Here is a 17,683-nt window from a genome sequence, read left to right on the forward strand (position 1 = left end):
TTCTCTGTGTAGTCCTGGCTGTCCTGGAACTCACTCTGTAGACCAGGCTGGCATCAAACTCAGAAATCTGCCTGCCTTTGCCTCCCAAGTGCTGGGATTAGTGAGCCATCTTTCTAAATATATAAGGATTAAGGTAGTGTGACTTCATTATCATGTCAATTGAAATTGGCCAGTTGGGTGAATCTTTTCTAGGAAGAGCAGTTTTTAGTTAGGGTTACTATTGCTGTAATGAAAGCCATGACAAAGCAATTTGGGGGCTGAGGAATTTGGCTTAAACTTCCACATCAACATCTCTAGGCAGTTCAGGTTCCTGGAGGAAGGAGTTGATGCAGAGGCCAGTGGAGGAGTGCCGCTTCCTAGCTTGCTGGAGGGGCTTTCTTAATGGAACTCAGGAGGAACAGCCCAAGGGCAGCTCTATTCACAAGGGGCTGGGCCCTCCCACATCCATCACTAATTAAGAAACTGCCCTACAGGATTACCTAGAGCCAGCCAGATCCTTTTCCCAACTGAGGCTCTTCCTTTCTTATGATTAGCGAGTATCAAGTTGATCTAAAACTAGCCAGCACAAACAGCTAACTCCTTTCTGTTTGACTTTGACTCCATTTTGGTTTTTAGCTCACTGTGTTGGCCTAATGCAAACGTTTACTCTACATAGACGTCCTGTTGTAAATTTGATCTAACAAGTCTATTAAATAGATGGACAGTAGGCATTTTAATAAGAGAAAGGAATATACAATTTTGCACACATGAAGGCCCTACATGAACATAAATATTCAGCACTCTTGTTAGCTGTAGAAGTTTATCTAACTTCTCCACATGGGAGATAAGCAGAGGGTGGGCCACTAAGAATCAGAGCACTGGGCCCTTAAAGTCAGGACAGACTGGGTATGGGGCTGATGCGGCTTGGGGACACAGCATTGGAACTGCTGCTTCTCATTACTAAGTAGAAAATGTGCAAAACACCTTTTGTTCAGCATCTCAATGTAAAGTAGGCTTGATGATTGTAAAGGTTGTAATTCCAAACCTGTAATCTCTGGAAAATTCAAGGTCAGAGAGAGCAACTAAGTGGCACCTGCTAGCATTTACAAGACCTTGGGTTCAATGTCTACCACTGGGAAAATCAAAGTCTGCACTCAAAAACAAAACAAAAACGAGCAAAGGAAAAAAGAAAATCCCATGTGGTAAAAAGGTGGTTGAGGGTCTGGAGAGATGGCTCAGTGGTTTAGAGCACTGGTTGCTCTTCCAGACATCCGAGTTCAAATACCAGCAACTCCATGGTGGCTCACAACATCTGTAATGGGATCTGATGCCCTTCTCTGGTGTGTCTGAAGACAATGTGCTCACATGCAAAAAAAACCAAAAAACAAAAAAGACATCTTTTTAAAAAAAACCGTGATTGAAATCCAGACCCTGGATTCTGCATTCCGCGTTGGTAACGAAGGAGCCTCTCACAGTTCAAGTAAGTGACGAGGGGGTGGGGACAGGGGCACTAAGGAGGAGCTAAGTCGGGACGGCTTGTTGGCTCGGCCGAACCTCGGGACCACGATTCTCAAAGTCCATAGGGAGTGTGAGTCATATTCCGCTACCAGGTTGTTATCTCCTAATCAACAGTCACAGGTTGTGAGCGTCCTTCCTCCCAGCCTGCTTTCGGGCAAAAAGCAGGCTCCTGGCTTGTCTACAGTCGCCTCAGGCTTTAGAGTCCTCTAGGCCCCAGAGCTTGCGCAAAGGAGCGCTTCTATCCAGCCGCCCTCGCCTACATAAACCCTCCAGAATCCCACTAGCCTCAGCTCGGAGAATCTTCCGGAACATTAGGCCCACGGTATCGAATCCGACACGCACCGAAGCAGCTGCGCACGCTAGCTTCAAGGCCGGGCGGAAGTCGACGTCGCCGCGCCGCCACCGCGTGACGCACTTCCTGTTTGTTGTTGGAGAAAAGGAGAGAAAGGAAAGCGCGAGGAGACGCCGACGCCGCCACCAGCGCAGCTGTGCCAGAGCCGCGAGGAGACTGGCCGCCTGACTTCCCTCCTCGCTGGCCGCCGCGTCCTCGGTGAGGGTCCGCGTACCGTGGCGAAAAGCAGGGTTGACTACGGCGGGAGGGGAAGGCCTGGATGGGCAAACCCGCTTGGCTCCCGGAATCCGGGTGCAGGAAGCCGGGTCGACCGTGGGGCTGGTACTGCTCGCTAGGGGCCGAATGGCTTCCAGTCCAAGCTGTGGTCTGGTGTCTAGGTCTGGTCTGGGTCGGTTCTAGATTGGGTCTGTGGTGAGCATTTGCGGTTCCTGGTCAGGCCTAGCTCGGGGCTTGGCTGCCGCCCGCTTCTCTGGCTCTCTGGTCGGCCGTGGCGGTTGGGCCCGGCACGCGCTAGGTCTGCCGCAGAGCTCCAGGAGTCGGCGAGGCTAGTGTCACCCTGTCCTGGCGTCCTCAGTGCATTCTGCAAGCAAGGGGTCAGGTGGCGTGCGAAGAGTAGGACTCCCGTGGAAGGCGCGATCACTGGCCCAGGCCGCCAGGCTGCGAAGGGGGCCGGGCGGGAAGGCCGAGGCGGTTTCCAGGATGCTCCTGGGACTGTTGGAAAATTTTAGATGACCTGCCTGGCTCAGCTTACTTTTAAAACTCGTTTTCTGTTGGCCTCGAAGGTTGCTTTGCTGTGGTTTACGTAACAAAGTTTATGTAATTGAAGTTTACACTAAGTCTTAATTTACTAAGGTTGTGTAGACAAGGGAACTCTGCACTGCAAACAAAGGTTGTCTTAAAAACTTTAGAGACTGAGGTGTTTTTTTTTTGTTTTTTTGTTTTTTGTTTTAAACAGGATGGGTTTATCAAGTTTTAAAAGCTTTGTTGCCAACCGGGCAGTGGTGGGTGGCGCATGTCTTTAATCCCAGCACTTGGGAGGCAGAGGCAGGCGGATTTCTGAGTTCGAGGCCAGCCTAATTTCTGAGTTCGAGGCCAGCCTGGTCTACAGAGTTCCAGGACAGCCAGGGCTACACAGAGAAACACTGTCTCGAAAAACAACAACACAAAACCAACAAACAAAAAAACCAACTCTGTTACCGAAGTTGTGAGTTAACTGTTGAAAGGGAATGGTGGGGATGGTCCCACGGTGGGAAGTGCCCACCTTAGTGGGCAGTGCCCAAGGTGGGGAGTGTATACCCAGTACACCTACTTTGGTTTTGTTTTTTTTTTCTTTTTTTCTTTTATAATGTCTTTATTTGAACCATAGATTTGTGGTTAGGGCTTACGAATTCTAGGCCCTAGAATTTCAGGATGTTCTGCTTGCTAGAGAAGTGATAGCAACTTTAAGGCAACTGTTTTAGTAGAACTGGGAACAGCCAAAAGGTATCCTGATATTTGAACTTAGTCTGTTCTTTATTGTAAAGTAAACCTCACACCAGACTTACTGATACCTGGAAGGACTCCCTTGTTGTCCTTTGGGATATCACCACCACAGGCCGAATTGCCCTTGCCCTCCAGGGTGTGATTACTGTGTGATCAGTACAGACATTCGCAGTGAACTTTGGGTGGAACTTTGGAATTACTAAGAACATGGCATATGGGAAGAAATGCTGTCTTTTGTAGGTATGGGTGACTTGGGAAGTTTCAGTCTTCTTTTCCATTCACTTTGTTGCCCAGGCAGACCTCTCAGATTTTAGCCTCTCGTGTCTACCTCTTGAAGTTGGTTCCCCCCAACCCCCACCCCGTTCCCCAAGACAGAAGATGGGGTTTCTTTGTGTAGCCCTGGCTGTCCTGAAACTTTGCACTGTATACGAAGCTGGCCTTGATACAGATCCCTCTGCCTCTGCCCTGCCAAGGCAGTGCTCACTGCCCAATTGAGAAAGTTGGCTTTTAAAGTATCTTTATTGTGCTTATTTGTGTGTATACATGAAATATGTCCTATAGACTATATGCATGGGAATCTTCTATCCATCTGTCTTTCCTGCCAGTACGTTGCGTACTTAAATAGCTGTACACTGCCAACTCTTGAGTTTGTTTTGATTTTGAGTTTAGGGTCTCAACTGTGTTAACCTGGAACCCAGAGATCAGCTTGCCTTTGTTTCCCAAGTGCTGAGATCAAAGATGTGCCACCACACCCTGCTTTTTTAACTTCTTGGATCCAGGTCTCACTTTTTAGCTGTAGCTGGGCATACTGTAGATCAGGCTGGCTTTGAATTTGGCTTCAACTTCAATAATATTCCCCATGCTTGGACCAGAGTACGTACAACTTTTGGAGCCAGCTCTCTATTTCTTTTTTCTTTTCTTTTCTTTTTTTTTAAGATTTATTTATTTTATGTATGTGAGTACACTGTTGCTGTCTTCAGACACACCAGAAGAGGGTTGTGAGCCACCATTTGGTTGCTGGGATTTGAACTCAGAACCTTCAGAAGAGCAGTCATTGCTCTTAACCGCTGAGCCATCTCTCCAGCCCTCATGTACAGACTTTAAGAGAGTTTAACCTTGGGAATAAAAACGGCCCAGTGAGCTGTGTAGTGTGTGATCCTTGACAATTCAAGAGGGTTAGGGAGAGTTTTAGGTAGAGGCCATCTTGGCCTGTATAGTGAGATACACTTCAAGCAATAAGCCTGAGGTTAACGAGAAGGAAAGAGCTGTTGAGAAGAACATGACAGAAACGTTAATGTTGTGGTTGGACTGGTGAGGTGGTTAAGCACAAGGGTATTGACTCCTTAAAGTTGTCTTGTGGCCTGGCTGGGCAGTGGTGTCCAGTGCTCATGCCTTTAATTTCAGCACTTGGGAGGCAAAGGCAGGCAGATTTCTGAGTTCGAGGCCAGCCTGGTCTACAGAGTGAGTTTCAGGACAGCAAGGGCTACACAGAAATCCTGTCTCAAAAAAAAAGTTGTCTTGTGGACTCCACAGGTGTGTCCCCTCCCCTAATGAGCGTGGGAGGGAGATATGGACCATTTTCTCCTGAGCCCACACTGTGGTGACACAGCAGGGTATGTACTGTTCTGAGTGCTCCCCAAGCACGTTTAAGTCTGTTAAAAGTCTTTTAAAGGAGGGTAGGGGGAGCCTGGACTTGGTAGATAAGCCAGCCAGTAGGATTTTTTTTGTTTGTTTGCTTCTTTTTTTCTTAAAAAGATTTATTTATTTATGTGTATGAGTACACTGTAGCTGTACAGATGGCCGTGAGTCATCATGTGTGTGGCTGCTGGGAATTGAACTCAGGACCTCTGCCAGCCCACTCGCTCAGGCGCAATTCACTGTAGCTGCCTTCAGATGCACCAGAAGAGGGCGTCAGATCTCATTACGGGTGGTTGTGAACCATGAACCACCATGTGGTTGCTGGGATCCGAACTCAGGACCTTCGGAAGAGCAGTCAGTGCTATTACCCGCTGAGCCATCTCGCCAGCCCCCTGTTCCGTTTGTTTTTTTAGAGGCAGAGTCTCTTGTATTCCTGGCTGTCCTGGTTGAACAGCCTGGCCTGGACTCACAAATACCCTCCAGTCTCTGCCTCCCAAGAGTTGGGATTAAAGGAGTGCACCACCACATGTGGTCTAGGAATTTTGTTTTTATTAGTGAGGAATTTCATTTTTATTAGATAGTGCTATGGATAAAGTGTTTTCTGAAACTCCATAATTTTGCATGGCCAAGGAGAGTGTACGACTACTTCCATGTTACTCCTACCTGAGAATGCAAAATGCTAAAAATACTTTCATCTCCCAGGGTTACACTGTTCGTCTAAAGAAGTAAAGTTCCTTGTACTTCAGTTGGCTATAGGGTAGTTTTCTCTTAAAAGGACTATCTAATCCAAGTCATAAAAACTTTTTCGGGCATTCCGAATAAAATAAAGGCCATCGCTTCTGGCTTCAACAGTGCTGAACTGTGATGTATTAAAATACTAGGGTACTTTAGGAATGATGAACCTTCAGAAAGGTTCCTTTATGCAACATGTGATTTTTGTCTCCTGTAAAGTTTTGTATTTTTTGGGGAAAGGGGATGATACTGAACCTGAAAAAGGTTGCACGCAAGGTATATGTATGTGTATGTGAGTGTGTGCATGTGCTTGTGGAGGCCAGGGGTGGCCTTTGGGTGTCCCCATCGCTTTCACACTCCCCACCCGCCCCTTTAATAGATGTCTCCCACTGAATCCAGAGGCTTACCAAATGGCTACTGAATCAGTTCTAACTGCTTGCTTTGCAGGCACTTTACTGCTACCACATTTTACTCTCAACCCCAGGATTTTTCTCAGTGCTAAGTTTTTTGAGACAGTGTGTCACTAAATTGTTTAGACTGGTCTCAATACTTGTTCCTAGCAGGGCTATGGTTAAGCATGTCTTTAATTGGGAGACAGACAGGCAGGCAAGGCAAATCTCTAGTTCAGAAGCCCATCTGGTCTACACAGAGAAACCCTGTTTCAAAACTACAGACTAAACCCAAACTAAAGTTGTCCCCAATATTAGCTACAATTCTCTTACCCTCAAAGGTATGTATTGTGTATCCCCTCCCTCACTCAGATTTGACAGATGTTTCACCTGTGGAGGTCAGAGGACAATTTGTAGAAGTTTCTTTTCATTTGGGCCCTGGGGATTGAATTTCGGCTTGGTGACAAGTGCTGAGTCTCAGTATATTTAATATATTCTGGGAATTCATGAGATGATGAAGATGATGATGATGAAAATAATGATAATGGATTTACATTGTATTCCTTCCAAATAATTTGTTATTGCTTTGACAGTTGAAGTTTTTGTTAATACTCCATGGCTGAGAATTTTACAGTCCCCCCCCTCACTTTCTCCCCCTTCCCCAGCTACCTTTTTGTAGGACTGCTTCACCTGGCCTGGTCCTCTTCACATTTGCTTTCTGCTTCCATTTTGTCAAGAAAATAGTAATACATTTACTTAGTTTGATGCTACCACATAAATTGAACTCCCACATGAGATTTTTTAAATTTTTTTTCCAAGACAGAGTCTTGATAGATAGTACTAGTTGGCCTGTAATTGAATATGTAGATTAAGCTAATTTTGAACTCATCTGCCCACTTTTGCCTCCTAAGTGCCTAAATTAAAAGCGTTTGCCACCATGCCCAGTGAAACTTAATAAAATTTTTTTCTTGTTTTTGTTTTTGGGACAGGGTAGCCTTGGCTGCCAGGAATTTTCTATGTAGATCGTGCCAGACTTGAACTCAACAAATATCCCCTTACCCCTGTTTCCATAATGCTGGAATTAAAGATGTTTACCACTACACCGGCCTTACTTTACTTTTAAGAGAAAAGATAGTTTTAGTCTATAGTGGATATGGCTTTGGATTGTATTACTCTTCAATAATACTGATCCTCTTTTGTGGGAAAGGAAAGAGCTATTTTTGTTGGTGACCTGGCAAGACTCTTGCAAAAGACTGTTGCCCAGTCCTTCATGGTCAGAGAAGCGTGTGTGCATCACGAAAAGTCTATCTGGCAACAACGAGGCCCAGGAGGAAAATGGCTGTAGAGTTCAGAGCACAACAAATGGGAGGGTGCCATAGCAACAGATCTGCTCCGGCAGCTTCCTGGGCCTGCCAGTGGGTTTTTTAAGGAGAAAAGTCTGAAGGACAGAGGTGGAGTTCAATGTTGGGGATTGAATCTGTTTTATATGAAAATCAGTCACTGAACCAGGGTCAGTTGAGATCTGAGATTTGAAAGATTTGCACACATGCTGAATATTTCCTCTTTCATGCTAGCCTGTACTCTACCCTACTACTTTTCTCTCAGGGTGGGCAATCTATCAGTGGGGCTTCAATAAGCTTCCCACCAGGCAGCTGGTACTGCTCGTGCAGAGTTGATCCCAGCACTTTTATCAGACAGCTCACAAGTACCTCTAACTTAAGGAGGTGCAACTCAACTGCCTGCGTCTCTAGGCACCTGCATTCACACATAAATTAAAAATAAAACAATCTTCATAATTTGTCTTACCTGGAGTCCTACTATCAGAATGTACTTTAAAATTAAAACTAGCTTGCCACTGGAGTTCCAGTTGAAGATCAGCCTGATTTACAGAGTTCCAGGACAGCTAGGGCTACACAGAGAAACCCTGTGTGTGTGGGATGGGGGTGTGGGGACAGGAAAGAAAAAAAAAAACTGTGCGTGCTAGTGTATGAATTGTGGCACAAAATGCATGTATTCTTCAGAGGAAAACTTTGTGTGTGTGTGTGTGTCTGGGGTTCAAAGGCAAGTAGGTCTTCTTGCTTGTGTGTGTGTGTGTGTGGGGGGGGGTACTTTTACATGGTTTGTGGTTTGTGGCCCCAAGAATTATAAATCAACAAGGAGTGGTTTAGAGTTCGTTGTATTTACAGGAGATATTGAAAAGTTGATTTCTTTTTTTGAGTTAGCAACTTGTGTCAAGTTTGATAGATTGTGTGTTTTTCTTTCCCCATACCCCTCTACACCCACACTCAGTATTTTAGGGGTAGGTGGGGATTTCCTTTTGAGACTGTCTTGTAGCCCAGGTTATTCTTTTTTTTTTTTTAAGATTTATTTGTTATTATAAATAGGTACACTGGCCTTTAATCCCAGCACTTGGGAGGCCGAGGCAGGTGGATTTCTAAGTTCGAGGCCAGTCTGTCTGGTCTACAGAGTGAGTTCCAGGACAGCCAGAGCTACACAGAGAAACCCTGTCTCGAAAAAACAAAAAACAAAAACCAAAAAAAAAAAACCAAAACAAAAAAAAAAATAGGTACACTGTAGTTGTCTTCAGACGAACCAGAGGAGGGCGTCAGATCTCATCATGGGTGGTTGTGAGCCACCATGTGGTTGCTGGGATTTGAACTCAGGACTTTTGGAAGAGCAGTCAGTGCTCTTACCCACTGAGCCATCTCACCAGCCCCCAGGTTATTCTTGAACTCCTGATCCTAGCAGTACTGTGGCTGCCATAGATATTTTTTTATTTTTTAAAAACATAATCTTCTGTGTATAGATATTTTGCTTTCATGTAAATATGTGCACTGTGCTTGACAAGTGTCCAAGGAAATGCAGAAGAGGGTGTTGAGTTCCTATTGGAACTGCAATTGCAGACAGTTGTGAGCTGCCATGTAGGTGTTCTGAACTGAACCCTGGTCCTATCGAAGTGCAGCTGCGCTCTTAACTACTGCATGTATTCACTACCATTCCCTTTTTTTCTGTAGGCAAGGTCTCAATTGACTGGTATGGGACTAACGATGTAGATTATGCCTGGCTTCAGAATTTTTTTTTTTTTTTTTTTTAGACTGCTGGACATTCTAATTGGAAGTGAGAGATTATAATGAGTAGACTTAGAGAAGGGTTTCACACTGCTACTGCTTGAATTATATAAGGCAGATGCTTCTGGCAGCAGTTTGATCTTGGAAAGACTAAAAAAGGCTTCAGACAAGGTGTATCTTGGATTGATAAGACTAAGTGTAACTAATACATTGGAGCTGGGTAGCTGAGGCCAGCAACATCATCCACTCAGGAGTCTGAGGCTGATAACAAGGTCAGCCTGAATAATTTGGTGAGACCATGCTTCAGAGGGGGCATGGGTCAGCTGGGACTATATCTTAGTGGTTGAGTGCTCCATGGCCTATTGGAGGCCCAAGTAAAATGTCTACTACCACTAAAAGAGAGTGGAAGGGGCTTTTCCCCTTCTTTTTGTAGCCATGGATGTCCAGGAACTCAATCCCCAGACCAGGCTGGCCTAGAACATGAGATCTACCTGCCTCTGTCTGAATCTGAATCCTGAATGAGGAGATTAAAGTTAGTTTGCCACCACACCCAGCTGAAGTTTGGTATTTGATAAATACCTAGTGCATTGGATATGGGCTTCTGGTGGGTGTTCTGGATTCAAATAGAGTAAAACATGTTTCCTGTTAATGTCTAGTATATATTTGGATAGTGGATAACATTTCATCCTAAGTGGATAAGCATCTTTGGGTTCACATTGTTTATAGTAGTCTATAGTATTAGTAATAGTAGTTGTCTGTAGTATGAGTTATGAGTATCTGTAGTGTTAATTATGAGTACTTGTTTGAAGTGCATCTTGGCGGGCACTCTTGTAGAATTGGACCAACCAGTAGGTCCTGGAGCTTTCATTTCTACTCCAGTCTTTCCATCTTCGTTTGTTTACATGTGCTCTTTATTTATCATTGTTGGCTTCATTTTTCCTTTTTTGATCTTAGTTCAGGTTTAACTTCTTATAATCATCTCAATAGAAGCACTGTCAACTGGGTTTCCCTGCCCTCATACTTAGGGGTGCCTGGCCTTTGCTGGGATCCCTGTATTAAGAAGTAAAAACTGGAAGAGTCAAAGCTTGGTTTTTAGTGAGCTCAGGCCAACAGTTAAAATGGACAAAGGTTATATAGGTAATCACTTTATAATAAAGCTGTAGGTCCTCCCGCCCCGAGACTTTATGGATACAAGCATGCCATCTATATCACGTGTGCAAACGTGCCTGCTTGTCTAGGCTTGTGCATTGTGGGCAAGTGCTTTACTACTGAACCATATCCACGGTAGATGGTGCTAATACAAAAAGGTGCTAAAATAAAGGCAGAAAATCCAGCCTCTTTTTTTGAGATAGTCTAAAGTAGCATAGATGGGTCTGGAGCTGGTTGAGACAGGATGAGCTTGAAGTCCTTACTCAGGTTTCACCTCTGTAGTGGGTGGGATTAAAGGCCCATTCCAGTTTTGGTAGTACTGGAGATTGAACTCAGGCTCTCTGGTATGCCAGAATAACCCTCTGCCCATTAAGTGACATCACTATGAAAAAGATGGAACAGGGACAGAATTGTTTCTGAAGCTGACAGTAGGGTCAAAATGTAAATTGGTTATACCCCTGGCTGTTGAGCAAAAATTTAGTGTTTTGGGTAGAACTTGAATATTTTAGCCAAAAACATGCTAGTCACTGGGCAGTCCCTCCCCCCGCCCCCCAGTTCTGAATTATTTGTTTATATAGTCTTGTTCTAAAGATCCACTCTCTCTCCTCCAGTGCTCGAATATGCGCCATGTGTTGCTGGGGTTTAAATCCAGGGCCTTAATCAAGTACTCTGTGCCTGAGTCATCTTCATTCCAAAGTCTAGAACATCTCTACCTCAGTGTAGCAAGTAGCTGGGATTATAGATCTGAACCACTAGTCCCTGCCATGTGATGATGAAGTTTCTTTAGTCTTTCTTCCTTAGCAGTCTGCTTGCCTCAGGTTGTCATTCCACTCTTTCATCAAGGGCCTCTTCCAGTCCAGAAAATTCTTACTTGGGTTCTGCTGCCTTTAGGGGACTCAGCAATCTTCTTCTTCTTCTTCTTCTTCTTCTTCTTCTTCTTCTTCTTCTTCTTCTTCTTCTTCTTCCTCTTCCTCTTCCTCTTCCTCTTCCTCTTCCTCTTCCTCTTCCTCTTCCTCTTCCTCTTCTCTTGGGATATGGTCTCAGTGTATACCTCGGACTGCCTCCAACTCTCAGAGAGCCACTTGCCCCTGCCCACCTGGTGCTGGGATCAAAGATATATGCCTGGCTTTTAGCAATGTCTATTATAATGATCACAACTCAGATATATGGATCCTTCAGTACCTGAAGAGTAGAGCCCAGATCCCTGCTAATGAATCCTAGAGCACAAGGAATACATAAGACACCACAGCTGGGCAGTGGTGGCCCAGGCCTGGGAGGCAGAGGCGGGCGGATTTCTGAGTTCAAGGCCAGCCTGGTCTACAGAGTGAGTTCCAGGACAGCCAGGGTTACACAGAGAAACCCTGTCTTGAAAAAAAAAAAACAAAAAACAAACAAACAAAAAAGGCACCACAGAGACATTATTATTATTAATAATAATAATAATAATAGTAATAATAATAAAATAGATGGTGTTTCTTTTTTTATATATAGATGTATATATATTTTTAAGATTTTATTTATTTATTATTATATGTAAGTACACTGTAGCTATCTTCAGGTACTCCTGAAGAGGGCGTCAGATCTCATTACAGATGGCCGTGAGCCACCATGTGGTTGCTGGGATTTGAACTCAGGACTTTCGGAAGAGCAGTCAGTGCTCTTAACTGCTGAACCATCTCTCCAGCCCCAGGGTGTTTCTTTGTAGCCCTGGCTGTCCTGGAACTCTGTAGACCAGGCTGGCCTCCAGCCTCACAGAGGCCTGCCTCTGCCTCCTGAGTGCTGGGATTAAAATCGTGCGTTACAACTGCCCTGCCCTAGAGAGAGACTCAAAATGGAAGGACAGGGCATGGATACCTTGACTCATTTGCTTAGGTATTTTTCAGGACCCTGGTATTTTTAAAACCCTTGTTTTGATTTTGGTTTACTTTTGGTGGTTCCAGGCATATCCAGTAGGTTGATACCTCAAAATAGGAATATAAGAAGTGCCAAAAGGAATTGTTTGATTTGGAAAATTATTTATTAAAAAATATTTTGAGATAAGATCTTACCATGTAACTCTGACTTGTCTAGAACTAAGGTCTGTCTGCTTCTGCCTCTTCAGTGCTGGAATTAAAGGTGTATGCCACTATGCCTGCTTTTCTAAAAACTTTGCTAACTTTCCTAAGCTTCTGTAGTATGATTTGGTTGTGCTGTCTTAGTAGAAACATTTGCCAGCAGGAAGAAAAAATAGATCTTGGTTATCTCTATCATTAGTTATTATTATTAAACATTAAAAAAATTTTAATAATAAGTAAGAAAGCGTCTTTCTGCAGGATTAAGGACGGAGGGCCATGCTGAAGATGTTTTGAAAAAGTGATTTTCTTTATGTGGTAGGTATAACAACATTGAGGTAATTAAGGTAGAATTTAGTAGAGAAAGACATGTTGGATGGAGTAGGGAGGCTCAAGAGTTAAGTTTTGGTCATGTTCTATTTGAAACAACATGCTCCGTATCCAAGTGGCTATTTTGTTCAGTCATGTGCCTGTTTACTGGATTAGGCTTCCATTTAGGACTCAGGGTGTTATATAATGGGCGATGGTGAGACGAGGCTTTGAGCATCTTTCAGTGAGGAAATTGATCATAGAATGCAGATCTGAGAAGATAGGAAAGAGATTTGGGAAGGCAGGAGAGCCCTCAAATGTATTGGGAGGCTTTTAGGAGTTCTTGAGCTTAAATCAGGTGATTTCAAATGATGAGGTAGGACAGAAGTGGAAACTAGAGAGTGAGTCAAGGCTGTGGAGAAATACCTTAAATCAGTCAATTTCAAGGGGTTTGGTGGTTGAGATGTTGGCAGCTCTCAAAGTGTCCTGAGTTCTCCAAGTGAACTGTTTAACTCAAGGGGCATTCTTCATTTAAGATGGCCAGCATTCAAGTGTTGGCTGAATACCAGGCACTACCTGTGTACCCCCACTGCCTTGAAGTCAGGATTTATGGCTGGTCATTTGGCCTCCCTACTGTCAGCTCTAGTTTTTGCATCACTCATAGTGGAAACATGAGCATTGAAAATATTAGACCACCTGGAACAAGGAGAGAGCATGTGCTTTGACTCTCACTAGCTTGTACAATGGCTGTTTTCTCTCTTTGTAAGTAAGGCTCACATATTTGGAGTCAGAAACGGTCTTGAGATTTCTTGTTCACCAAGAGTAGATTAGCACAATATTTGCCTTGTCTCTGTTAGGTCCTGTAGTTATTAGCATTGGTTTTTAAAATGCTGCTTTAGACAAACCTACAGCTACAACTTTAATCATTTAATGGAGTAGAGAGGAAGAGGTGGTTTTTTTTGTTTGTTTTTCTTTTTGTTTTTTTGTTTTTGTTTTTGTTTTGCTTCCTGTGGTGCTGATGACCAAACCCAGGGCCTCACATGGTTCTCTACCATTGGACAAAGCTCCACTCTTTATTTTGATATATTTGATATTTTTTTGAGACAAGTCTCATTGTGTAGCCAGGTTGGCTAGAGTAGGATAATGGGTGTTTATCATCAAGGTGGTATTTGATATAGTAAAAGATTGTCCTTTCCTATTCTGTCTGTCAAGACCCTTTTCAAAGTTCACGGTCATCTTCTTCTGAAGGTGAGTCTCCCTTCTGAGGGTGATAGCCTTTGAGTTCTCACCTCTCCTGTAGGGCTTTCAGTAGTAGCTTTCCTGCGCCTGAAAGGTGAATGTAGCTTGAAGACCCAGATCTTGCAGACTGGTGTTAGGTATAAACTCCCTGGTGCTTTCCACAAACTAAGCTGTGCTTCCTTCCTGTTTTGTGTTCCTTCCTTCATATTATTATTATTTTTTTTAATTTTATTTTTGAGATAGGGTTTCTGTGTGCAACAGAGCCCTAGCTGTCCTGTACTCTATTTGTAGACCAGGCTGGCCTAGAATTCACAGAAATCCACCTGCTTCTGCTTCCAGAGTGCTGGGATTATAGGTGTGTGCCACCACACCCGGCTTTCAGTTTATACTCTGTTGTACATTTCTAATGTATTTGTGTCATGTGCAGAAGGACATTCTCTGTTAGATTTCTGTGAAGTATTTTTGAAATTTGTTTAGTTTTGAGGCAGAGTTTACTGTAACCCATGCTGGCCTGGCACTTGGCTATGTAGCCCAGAATAGACAGCAGTCCACCTGTCAACCTCCTCAGTGCTGCAATTATGGGTGTGATGGATGCTACTCATCTCTAGTTATTTGAGGTTCCTGGTCTAGAAGCAAAGCATTGGCTATGCTGAGCAGTTGTGGTGGTGCCTTTAAACTCACTCTGGCCCAGACAGAGTTTGAGGCCAGCCTGCTCTACTTAGTGACTTTCAGGTCAACCAAAGCCACATAGTGAGATCTTGTCTGAAAAAAACAAAACAAAACTAACCAGGTTTTATTTTGTGGGCATGTGCATGCACTCATAGGCAAGAAAAGGGCATTAGACTGATTACCTGGAGTTGGAGTGGGAACTGGGAAGCAAACTCTAAAGCAAGAGTTCTTTTTTGTTTGTTTGTTTGGTTGGTTTTTTTTCAAGACAGGGTTTCTCTGTGTCCCCTTGGCTGTCCTGGAGCTCACTCTGTAGACCAGGCTGGCCTTGAACTCAGAAATAGGCCTGCCTCTGCCTCCCAAGCGCCACCACCGCCCTAAAGTAAGAGTTCTTAACCACTGGGACCTTAGTTTTATCTCTGTAGAGAGTGATCAAGTGATTTAGACACTGTAAAATGAAAGCACATTATTTAGAGAACAGTGACACCACATATCAGGTAGTTAGAAGCGGAATAGATTCCTTGTGCTGCTCTTTGTGGACAGGTAAAAGAAGCTGTGCTCTGTCCATGGATTTCAGCTAAAGAATTAGTCTGCAGCATAGCATTAGAGCAATGCTGTGTTGGTTTGGTATATGGGTGCTGGACAGAGTGGTTATTTATATATGACTGGTCAAGTATGTTTTTTCCTTTCTTGTGGGTAACTTAGTGCAACAGCCGATGCCATTCCCATGAGAGCTGAGGCCAACTTGCAGTGCAGGGATAGCGTGTATCCATCTTTGCAATCTTGCCTAATACCCGGTACAGAAACTCATCAGGGAGGAAAGTAACCAAATCTTCTCAAGTGCATTGTGGTCTAGGAAAACAGATGTAGCCAGTCCTTTGGCCAAGTAGCACCTGATCTCTGCCTCAGAGACTGGTGACCTATTTATAGTTTAGGCTATTATGTCATTTGCAAGCATTGTTTTCCTAGATAGCTTTAGGGGACCCATGTTCCCTCATTTCTCAGCCCTGGCTGTCCTGAACTCGCTCTGTAGACCAGGCTAGTATAGAAATCAGATCTGCCTGTGGTTTGCATTTCTAGCACTTCAATTAAAGGTGTGTCCTACCACATGGATGGGCAATGATTCTTGAACCCAGTTTCTAGACAAAGGTCCTGCCTAAGATACAAACTAGTGACTGGCTACCAGAAGTTCTTTCTGGGCCAGTAGGGGCTGAGAAGCAACCAACTCTTGTTTTTCATTGATTGGGTAGTGTTATCATGGGTTGTATTTTTTTATTTGCAGGATTTGTTCCAACAGTCTGTTAAAACATGGTGGATTACTATGAAGTATTGGGCGTGCAAAGACATGCCTCACCCGAGGACATTAAAAAGGCGTAAGTGATTCTATTTCTGGTTCATTGGTAATTGGATATTGTAAAAATTAGGTTTATTCATTTTATATGTGAATGATTTGCTTGCCTGCATGTATGTGTGTGTGCTCAGTGTTCAAGGAGGTCAGAAGAGAGTATATGATCCTCTAGAACTGACTTCATAGATAGTTGCAAACTACCATATAGATGCTGGGAATCAAACTTGGGATCCCAGTAAGAGCAACAGGTGCTTTCAAACCCTGAACAAGGCATCCACCCTGTACTGGGATCTACTCTAGGAGACTCATACATGATAGGCAGGCACTGGTGAACTGCCCAACACAGACTAAAGTGACTTTTAACCCTATGGTTTAATTTTATGTTAAAGTGCTAACACTTGTGCTCAGACCTGGGATCACTGGGCATTCTGTCTAGTTGGTGATCTTTAGGTTCCTATGAAGACCCACCCAGGCTTAAAAACAAAAATGAAGTAGATGATTTTTAGGTTGACCTGGCTTTCATGCGCATACATGTACACATTTGTGCACACACACATACACATACACTCCATAATTCTGAAGAGCTACAGATATAGTTCAGTGAAGACAACAGGCCTAGGTTGGAATTCAGAAACACCAGGGAGAGAAAGAGGCATAATATAAATTATCACAAAGTAAATATAGGTAGTACCAGGAACTACAGATGGAACCCAGGCATACAAGGGCAATATTAGCATTTCTATTTTGGGACATGGTATGAGTTGCTGTGATGAAATAGCCAAAAGAAACAGTAGAATCTAGGACTTTATCATGATAGAGGTCAGGTCACATAGTCATCACTGAGGCGAAGTCATGGCAGAAGCTTTAAATAGCTAGCTACATTATATCTACTATAGTTAAGATGAATACTCATTTATGTATAGATGGCTGTGTTCTTGCTTGTGTTCACTTGATTTCTTTGCAGTTTAGGGGTCCTGTCTACAGAACGGTGCTGTTCCTAATTTTCCCACATCAGCCTCCTTGAGACCAGTCTCCATATGATTCCAAGTTGTGTCAAGTTAACAGTTACATACCGTTAACATCACTCTTGGGTTTTCCTATGCTCCTTATAAGGTTTATACAGTACACTTGTCTTAATTCCAGTATTGGAAATAACTTCCCCTATTGTTTTGCTTTAGATTAAAGTTGTGTACATACTAGGTGCCCTATCACTGACCATACTCTACCCACAAAAGTTGATATTTCAGTTTTGTTTAGACATTAAATCTAGAACAGGTGGCTATTTAATGTTACTAAGAATCTGGCTTGTGCTGTGGTAGATGGTCTTCCTTTATATTGATGAGTGGAATATTGGGATGGCTGGGAAAAAATAGAAATAAGAGAGAATTTATTTAAATTGTATCTGTTTTGTTTAGTGGGCAAGGAGTTGTCTACATTGTGTACATGCTTAACTTGATCACCAGAGCCTATAATTTGGACACTTGGATCATCTGACACACAAGTTTTCAAACTAATTTTTGTCAATTTGTGCTAGTATCCGAAATTGGAACTTACTTATTTCATTCTCAAGAAAAGGGGGCATTACTGCTAAGAAAATCTTTTTTTTTTTTTTTTTTTTTAAGTATAGAATAGAGTTTATTTAGGGCATGGGGAGGGGAGTTAAGAGAGTAGCAGAGGCAGAGAAAGGCAGAGAGAAGGAGAGAGCAGAGAAGTGGAGCCCGTTTGGAGAAAGGGGGAAAGGGAAGGGGAGCAAGGGGGGAAGA

At 43.5% G+C, this 17,683-nt stretch overlaps 1 protein-coding gene and 1 long non-coding RNA gene across 5 annotated transcripts in view; one reads left to right on the forward strand and one right to left on the reverse strand.

Annotated features, from left to right (window-relative positions):
* The window catches only part of LOC116097601, a 6,080-nt gene extending 4,179 nt beyond the window's left edge, over positions 1–1,901 (reverse strand). Inside the window, exon 1 of the long non-coding RNA XR_004121483.1 lies at positions 1,840–1,901. This is a non-coding gene — a long non-coding RNA (uncharacterized LOC116097601). The remainder of the gene's footprint in view (positions 1–1,839) is intronic.
* Dnajb6 (DnaJ heat shock protein family (Hsp40) member B6) overlaps positions 1,846–17,683 on the forward strand; it is a 53,363-nt gene continuing 37,525 nt past the window's right edge. For 3 of the 4 annotated variants that reach the window (XM_031380275.1, XM_031380276.1, XM_031380274.1), the window contains exons 1-2: positions 1,894–2,047; positions 15,855–15,945. In XM_031380275.1, the coding sequence (XP_031236135.1) occupies positions 15,881–15,945 (65 nt within the window). In that variant the 5' untranslated portion in view covers positions 1,894–2,047; positions 15,855–15,880. Of the gene's footprint in view, positions 2,048–15,854; positions 15,946–17,683 lie in introns of all 4 variants that reach the window. The other variant, XM_031380277.1, reaches the window with a different exon arrangement.

This window comes from Mastomys coucha, unplaced genomic scaffold (assembly GCF_008632895.1).
Source record: "Mastomys coucha isolate ucsf_1 unplaced genomic scaffold, UCSF_Mcou_1 pScaffold19, whole genome shotgun sequence".
Classification (NCBI taxonomy): Eukaryota; Metazoa; Chordata; class Mammalia; order Rodentia; family Muridae; genus Mastomys; species Mastomys coucha.